Raw genomic sequence first — 8,850 nt, forward strand, 5'->3', positions numbered from 1 at the left:
CCTTTCAGGGCAGGTTGTTCAAGAGGTGTCAGCATCCATGTACAGAGTCTGCACATCAGCCAGACAGCAAAGCCACCATTACAGAAATGGACACGAGGCTCTTGACCAGCTCCTTGAACCCAGATATCAGCGTGACATGTCTGCCGAGATTCCCGGGAACACCTGAACTTTAAGGGCAGAGCATATGAGTCCTCGATGGGTGACTTGTCTCCTGACCCACGTGGTGCTTTAGGCTGTGAGGAGAATCAAAACCAGCCATTTGACTGGGGTAATTCCATTTTACAGGTGTCACACAGGGCAGATGAAGGGAGCTCAGAACTCCAGACTCTGCTGCACAGCTGGGACTGCAGAGACTGGAAATGCAGGTGACAATGTGTGTCAGTGCACACCACATAAAGATTCTGGCGTCCTTTGTGCCTTTGTACCAAAGCTCAGCCTGCTCAGATTTTGAAAGGATTGCTCCAAACCCCTGTGTCCCAAATCTCTACAACTGTCTCTCCTCAACAGCCTTTTACTCCAGGAAGGGGAAAACTGCCAATGCAGGCACCAAACCAGTGCCCAACCTGCCTGGAGAGCCAGGACAGCTGTGCCACACAACAGCAGCCTCTGAGGGAAGCTGGAGGTGATGGAATTGAAATGGTTTCAACCCAAATCATAGAACTGTAGAATCATTTAGGCTGGAAAAGACCCTTAAGAACATGGAGTCCAACCATAAATCAAACACTGTCAAGCTCACCACTAAACCATATCCCAAAGTGCCACATCTCCACATGTTTTAAATACCTCCAGCAATGGAAGCTCCAGTCCTGAGCTGGCAGGACACCATTGGCTGCAGTTGGGCATAAGATACTGGCCATGACTGTGAGTTCAGCCCTCGCTGGCAGAATGTCTCACACGCTCACTGAGGAGGGCAGGGGGTTGGGAGATGGGAGCACGTTTCAGTTTCCAGATCCCAGGACAGAGCCCAAACCATCCTGCCCTTGAACTCTGGCATCCCATTTCCTGAGATGCAAAGCTGGTGGTCTTCTGAGGATAATCAGGTTAAAAGGCATGAGAAGTCCTTCAAATGTTTGCGTAACTTATCTAGACACAGGGGTAACTCACCAGGTCTTTACAGCATTTCACTTGACATCAGTTTTGACATAATGGGTGCTGTCCTGTGACTGCCCTTTCTGCACAAATGATCATAAAAACACAACCATTAAGTAAGACATGGCCATAGGGGGCTGTTATGGACAAGAAAGCTCACCATGAACTCTGCAGAGAGCAAAGAAGTTTATTATTATCACCATGAAGAACCAAGAAGCTCAAGGCCTCTTCTGAAGAGTGGGAGGCCTGAGCAGCCGTGATTGGCCATGTGTAGGTGTGGGAGAGGGTCAGGGCATGTCAGGGAGAAGCAATGAGATGGCTGATGGCTTCAGTGAACCCTTCCAGCCATGTCTGAGCCCAGAAATGGAAAGCAGTTGATGCCTGCAGGTGGAGGAGGAACAGGAGGAAGATTTTCCTGGGAATATGGAAGGAAGAAAGGCCTCTCTTGGGCTACTCATGTATGGCAGTGCCATTTGCATGCTGTGAGCTTGGCTGTGCCTGGGAGATGGGGAATGGCTGCTGCTGGGGTGTTTGTGCTCAGTCATGGCCCATGAGCTGACCCTGCTCTGCTCCTCTCTTACACTGCCCACACTTGGATGGTCTTCAGGAATCATCCATGAGCCTGGACGATGCATGAACCTCCTGGAGTGATGGGTATGGATCCAAATAGAGGATTCAAGCAAGTTTGGGACTGGGACAGCTCAGGTGATTGGTGACCATTGCCAGGTGTATGAAAGAGGCTGGATGAGTTGTGAGGAACTCACAGGCATTTGCAGCTCCACAGAAAACCACAGCCTTGCAGTTAAAGCAACAGCAGTTCACATAAAACCAACTCCCAAAATACAAAACACACTGTCCACAGGAAAAACCTTGATAAATATTTGAGAAGGATCTACCAGGTCCCAGGGGTCAGGTCTCAGCCATTCTGGAGATGAACAAGCATCAAGGGCTGACATGGCATCAGAGCCACCTCCACATGGCCCTCACCACCTGTAATCAGTGTCTCCAAGTCTTTCCTTCACCAGCCTCCAGGGACAGGGACCTGCACTGGTTGTTTCCTTCACAGCTGTGTCAGCGATGGCCCTTCATGGGGTTCCAAACAGCCTCAGAAACTTGAGGTTTGCTTCTGCCTTTCACTTCATCAGAGGTTTGTTCGTTGTTTCAGTAGCTGCAGTTCAGGATCATGGCAGCTCATTAACATTGAAAATGCTCTTACAAGCCAAGGCTCTGTGCAGCATTTTCCTAAATGTTTCAAGTCTGGTGTGGATGATTAGAGAGATTTCAGGAATAGCCAAACAGAAAGCATTTCCATAATAAACAGCAAGAAATCAGTATTTCTTCTGTTTCCTTCCCTGCTCACCCTTCCCTTCCTTTCCAGAGCAGTTCATCTCAACAGTTTCGTTTTCATATTGTTCTGGAGCGTGTCCTGATAAAGACTGAATATAATGGAAAAGTGGGTGCCTAAATCACCATGTAAGTGAGGAGACAGGCCAGGACGCCTCAAGAGGAGTCACACTCCTCTGGACCAGAAGGTGTTCCTGGGAATTTCAGGCAACAGAACACAGTGATGCTTGTGTTCAAGGACCTGGTCAAATGACCCATCTCCTTTTCTGTAATGGTATCTGAGTTTGCTCAGGTCACCCCTGACTTGAGCCCCATCCACTCCTGGGTGTTCTCCTTTAGGATTAAAGTCCCCTTGCTGGGAAAGATGGAGGCAAAGAAGCCATGAAGAACCTCAGTCCTGTCTGATTCTACTCTTAGGAAGTTCAGCAGCAGAACCATGATCTAGACAGGGTGTCTGTTCTTTTACTGCAAATGAAGCAATGTCAGCTCGTCTTGCTGCCCTCAGACTCCCATTCAAGGATCAAGCCCAGGGCATCTTAGCCATCATCCCTACATCCATGGTATAAATGTCTTCTTTTGCAGCTTCCCCTGCTTCCACCTCCTGTGTGCTGCCTTTTTGCCCTGGAGCTCCATCAGTTCAGACAAGCACCCTCAATGAGATAAATGCTTCTGTTCATGGGTGCTTGGAGAGAAAATTCTTTGCTTGGAGCAGGCTGCCCTGTAAGGCTGATCAGATTTCCTGAGCTCCTTCACCCTTCAGACCTACTTCCTACTTTGCTCACCATCCCCCAGTATGTCCAAGTCTTCTCCTCTGGAGCCCACCAGCCTGTGCTCTGCTGCTGGCCTTCCTCCCTCCCCTCCGGGGTCTGGGACCCCACTGTTTCCTGGTCACAACAGCCAAGGTGGACACTCATGTTCACATCCCTCACCAGCTCTTCCTTCTTCATCAGTACCAGATCCAGGTGAGCATCACCCTCATTGGCCCACCAGGCAGACATGTTAAGAAGTTGGCCCAAGATCCTTTGAACTGTTGGCACCTGCAGCTTTGCCTGGCCAGGTAATGTCAGGGCAATTATAGTTCCCCATAGGAACCTGCTCATTGACTGGAGACATCCTAAGGTTCCTGACAGAACATCTTTTCCATTTCTTCTGCATGATCAAGTGGTTTGTAACATCTAACTGGATTTACATGGCAAAGTCTTGGAACTGGGGGTGAGTGTGGATGTGTTACAGTTGTCACCTCTCTGAGAAGACAACAAGAGTTTGACCAACGTCAGACAGAGCCGATTTCAGCTGCTCCAAGATGGACCCACTCCTGCCAAATCTGAGCCACTCAGTGATGCTGGCAGCACCTCTGGGATATTGTGTTTGAGAAAGGGTAAAAAACGCTGCACAACAGCAGGTGGGGGAGAGGAGGGAGGAAATGTGAGAGAAAATCACTGCAGACACCAAGGTCATATCCCACAGGACCCAAGCAGGTCCCTCAGCAGGCCAAAGCTTGCTCTCCTGAAATCCTGCTCTTGGCCTTGTTATCATCTCCCAGGAGCCTCAGCTCCACTGTCCCATCCCTGACTGTTCCATCCTGACCAACTCTTTGTGGTTTGTAAGTGTGAAGTCCCACAGGGCACCTCACCCCACTGACTCCTCAGTCACCCGTGTCAGGAAGATGTTGTCAATGAGCTCCAACCCCTCCTGGATGGCTGGTACCTTGCAGATATTGGGATATCTCAGGTCTGCCATGAGGACACGGCCCTGAAAACATGAGGCTTCTTTCATTTGTCTGAAGGAGGCCTCATCTAATTCCTCTTCCTGATCAGGGATCCTGTAGCTGATGTCCAGTCACCACAACACTGCCCATGTTGTTCTGCCCTGTCATTCAGACTCCTCAAACTTCAGCTGGCATTGTCTGCCCCCAGGCATCTGGTATTTACCCATCAGAAAACTCTGAATTTTGACAAGATGAAATGACCAGTGCTGTATCGGGGCAGGAGAATAAACCCATCCATGAGGACAGAGCAGGACCTGACACGCTGAGCACTGACCCTGAGGAGAAGGGCCTGGGCACTCCAAGGTCCCCACACCAGCCCGTGGTGCACGCACACCAGGAACAAGGCAGCTGCACACGGGGCTGCATGAGGAGGAGCGTGGGGACCCAGACACCTGGAGTTCTCATCCCATTCGGTTCAGCACTGGTGTGACCCCACACGCACGGGTGTGTGCCAGTGTGCGGCTTCCCAGTTTGGAGAAGCAGGGAGGAACTGGAGAGTGCAGGGCTCTGCCAAAGCAGGTTCAGCACCTTGTGCACATGGTGTGGGATGCTGAGGGACCTGGGCTGCTTTGGCTGAGTGGTGCTGGGGAGGCTGCAGCAGTGCAGGAGTAGCCTGAGAGTGCTTGAAGGGTGGTTTCAGAGGTGGTGGAGGTTTCTTCATAGTGGGAAAGAACTTGAGAAAGAAATAATGGCACAAAGTGCAGCTGGGGAGGTCCAGGCTGGACATGAGCAGCAAGGAATGTGACTGGAAGGGCAGTGCTGTGGTGGAGCAGGTCAGCAGAGGGAGTCTGCATCAGCCCAAGGCTTTGTGCTCCAAGGAACAGCTGGGGAGGATGCAGAGATCTCAGCAAAGGAAGGAAGATGCTCAGACAAGAGCAAGGTGGGGCAGCAGGGGGGATGTCTGCAGCCTGCAGGGAAAGAGGTGCAGGGGATGCCACAGCACAGGACAGGCTGTCGTGGAGATGATCAAGGGATGTGGACGCCGAAAGCCCCACCAGACATGAGCTCCTCCTCCCCTTAGCGATGGTTGTTGTGTCCACCTCTGATGCCTGTGAGGAGACACCTTGTCCTTCCAGCACAGGGACCTCATGGCCTCCTTGTCCCCAGCCAGGAACCTGGGAGGTGTGGGACCATAATCCTGCCCTTGGCCTTGTACAGCCCCACATCACACTGTCCCAGGAAGAGTCCAGGGTTGGGGTCAGGGCTTGGCCCTTTGGTTAAAGAAACACATCCAGGTTGAATCAGTATCAAAGAGACCTTTACTTTGCTTTTGCTGACCTGTCATCACTGCCTCCAATTTTCTGCTCTACCCAGATTCTGGATACTGTTTCTCAGTAGGTTCCCTCAGTGGGACTCATTAACATTACAAGAAACTTTGCAGTTTGAATCTGACTTTGACTTCTTGAGAAGTTTCTTCATCTTCCTCCAGGGTCTGAGGTCCATGGACTCAGCACCAACGGCACCAGAGGGGTCATTAAAGCTCCTTGGGCTGCTCCTGTGCTGTTGAGCTGGGCTGGGCTCCAGGGACAGATGGAGCTCCTGGCAAGCGGCAGCACTGCAGAGAGACAGCTCTGCCCAGGAGCAGCTCCTCTGCACAGCGCAGCAGGGCTGAGGGCTCTGCCTGGGGATCTCAGGGAGACGAGCAAGGCAGAGAGAGATTAATGGTGGTCAGGATTGGGAGGATGATTGAGAGCTCACTGGATGAGAAACCTTTGCAGCCCTTGCCATGGTAAGTCTCTGGGTGCAGGGCAATGCAGCTGTAGCTCCTGGAGGCATCTCCTAAAACTGGCACAGGCACAGCTGATGTGATCTGTAAGGATGGGGATCTTTTTCAGCAACTTTGAAAATCTGAGAAGCAAGTTGTGCACCCAGGGGTGCCCAGGGCTGTCCTGCAGAGCAGGGTCCCTGCACCCCAGGGCTGTGCCGGGACAGGGACTCTGCCGCCTGCCAGGGTCAGCACTCAGCCTGCCCGGGGAGATCCCATGGCAGAAGCTGTGGGGGAAGGAGCGACCCCCGGCAGGGCAGGCAGGGAGCTTGTGGGGTTGAAGGGTGTTGTGTGGGTCAGGGCTGCTCAGAGCTCCAGATCAACCCCACAGACATGGCAGAGGGTCCTTCTGAACAACAACATCAAGACAGCAACAGCTGCAAGGGAAGGAGTCTGTGCTTTCAGTTTTCCACTCTTGGTTGTCTGGTGTGCAGTGGGAGACGGGGATTTATTTATCTCTTTGGAGAAGACACTGAGACCCCAATTCTCGTTAGGACTTGTCTGAGCTGCTCCTGAGTCCCTGCACACACAGAACTGCCCCTGGGCAGTGCCAGGAGGTGTGAGCAGGACAGAGCTGAGCACACAGTGGGTGGGATGGGGTCTGTGACACTGACAGGGAGCAGACCCAGGGACAGAGACACAGCTGCAGGCAGCACAGGCATGGGCAGGGAGAGGGAGATGGACCAGAAATGCTGGGGAGGCGGGATTCAGGACCCCCCCTGCCATCTCCTGCAGTGCAGAGATGTTTCCCAGTGCAATCCCTGGTCTCCTCTCTTCCCCAGCAGAGCCTCTGCCCCAAAGCCATGGGGTCCAGGTCATGAGTCTTCACCTCACCAGCTGCACCTCCAGGTGAAGGGTTCCTGGTACGTGGTACGCAGAAAAGGTGCTAAACGTACTTGCTCTACAGTGTCATTATGTGAGTGACATCAGCACAGCCGGGTAAGGAGGAGGTTCCACAGCCTGCCCGTCTGCCTTTCTGTTATTGCTTTAATTTTCAGGAACACTTCAGTGTCCTTCCCTGTTTCTCCACCTCTCCCTGGTGCTCTTGCTGTATGGGATTGGCGTGGGAGTGTGGTTCCATTCTTGTTCTGACACCAACACTGGGGGTCTTGCCCCAGAGATGATTCATGGAAACCAGGTACCTAAGCTGTATTTTAAGTTGTGATGAAACATGTTTCTCATTTTGTAGAAACAAAATAAACTGACATATCCCTCTTTCAGGGAGGAGGTTTTAATGAGAAAAAGCATGTTTATTTTGCTCAGAGAAGTCTCCCCTAATTTGTCACTGTCTTTTCCTCCTTGCACAGGTCCCCATGTTCACAGACAGCAAATGTCCAACAGCAGCTCGATCACCCAGTTCCTCCTTCTGCCGTTCGCAGACACACGGGAGCTGCAGCTCTTGCACTTCTGGCTCTTCCTGGGCATCTACCTGGCTGCCCTCCTGGGCAACGGCCTCATCATCACCACCATAGCCTGTGACCAGCACCTCCACACCCCCATGTACTTCTTCCTGCTCAACCTCGCCCTCCTTGACCTGGGTTTCATCTCCACCACTCTCCCCAAGTCCATGTCCAGCTCCCCCTGGGACACCAGGGCAATTTCTTATATGGGATGTGCTTCCCAAGTCTTTCTGTTTTCCTTTTTCATTTCAGCAGAGTTGTATCTTCTCACTGTCATGTCCTACGACCGCTACCTTGCCATCTGCAAACCCCTGCACTACGTGACCCTCCTGGGCAGCAGAGCTTGTGTCCACATGGCAGCAGCTGCCTGGGCCACTGGGTTTCTCAATGCTCTGCTGCACACGGCCAATACATTTTCACTGCCCCTGTGCAAGGGCAATGCCCTGGGCCAGTTCTTCTGTGAAATCCCCCAGATCCTCAAGCTCTCATGTTCCAACACCTACATCAAGGAACTTGGGCTTATTGTGGTTAGTCTTTTAGTAGCATTTGGGTGTTTTGTGTTCATTGTGGTGTCCTATGTGCAGATCTTCAGGGCCGTGCTGAGGATCCCCTCTGAGCAGGGATGGCACAAAGCCTTTTCCACTTGCCTCCCTCACCTGGCCGTGGTCTCCCTGTTTGCCAACACTGCCATGTTTGCCTATCTGACGCCCCCCTCCATTTTTTCACCAAACCTGGACCTGGTGGTCTCTTTCTGTACTCACTGGTGCCTCTAGCAGTGAACCCCCTCATCTACACCATGAGGAACCAGGAGCTGAAAGTGGCACTGAAGAAAGTGATTCAATCATTTTTCTGTTAGAACAATTAGTTACCCAAGTCTCTTCAGAAGTTATTTCCAATTCATCTCAGGATCCTGCTTTGGGCTGTGCATTTTATCTGCGATAACCATGTTTGTCAAAGAATTTCTTCATCCACAAAACTTCTCCAGAGGCATGAAGCCAGCCTCTTGGAACCAGAGACCTGTTTACCTGTTTCTGGGACCACGACTTCCTGTGTTGGATCTCTGTAACACAGGATGTTTCGAAAAGATGGATCCATTTTGAAATCACTGTATCTCTGAAATTTGCTCCATCTTTTCGAAACACCCCGTAAAAGGGGATTTCCTCACTTTCTGTATTTGGAGCTTGGGCTCCTCTTCCAAAGCTGTGGTCAGCCTGAATAAATTTCCCCCCCACCAAGGCCATGCTGCTGTACTTGGGTTTTTCATGCGCTCAGGGGAGGACATGGGGCAAGATGTTACGTCACGGTGCTGCTTTGAGTGTCCATCTGTGGGTGCCCAGTGTTCCTGGAGATGGTGAAGGACCTTCAGTGATCTGCCTTGAACTATCTCACTGTGGTTTTCAGGCACCACAGCCTGCTCCTAGTGCTCTGTGCTTCAACGGGGGAATAAATGACCCACAGAAACCTATTTCTGCATTCCCCAGCTC

At 51.7% G+C, this 8,850-nt stretch overlaps 1 protein-coding gene across 1 annotated transcript; it reads left to right on the forward strand.

Annotated features, from left to right (window-relative positions):
- The first annotated feature begins 7,296 nt into the window (after window positions 1-7,296).
- LOC136116204 (olfactory receptor 14C36-like) lies at window positions 7,297-8,139 on the forward strand. The gene has a single exon (XM_065862407.1). The coding sequence runs from the start codon at window positions 7,297-7,299 to the stop codon at window positions 8,137-8,139; it is 843 nt and encodes a 280-aa protein (XP_065718479.1).
- The last annotated feature ends 711 nt before the right edge of the window (window positions 8,140-8,850 follow it).

Source organism: Patagioenas fasciata, chromosome 7 (genome assembly GCF_037038585.1).
Source record: "Patagioenas fasciata isolate bPatFas1 chromosome 7, bPatFas1.hap1, whole genome shotgun sequence".
Classification (NCBI taxonomy): Eukaryota; Metazoa; Chordata; class Aves; order Columbiformes; family Columbidae; genus Patagioenas; species Patagioenas fasciata.

Excerpts from the sequence above, each read along its gene's own strand:
- LOC136116204 (XM_065862407.1), top strand. The coding sequence starts at position 7,297 with ATGTCCAACAGCAGCTCGATCACCCAGTTCCTCCTTCTGCCGTTCGCA.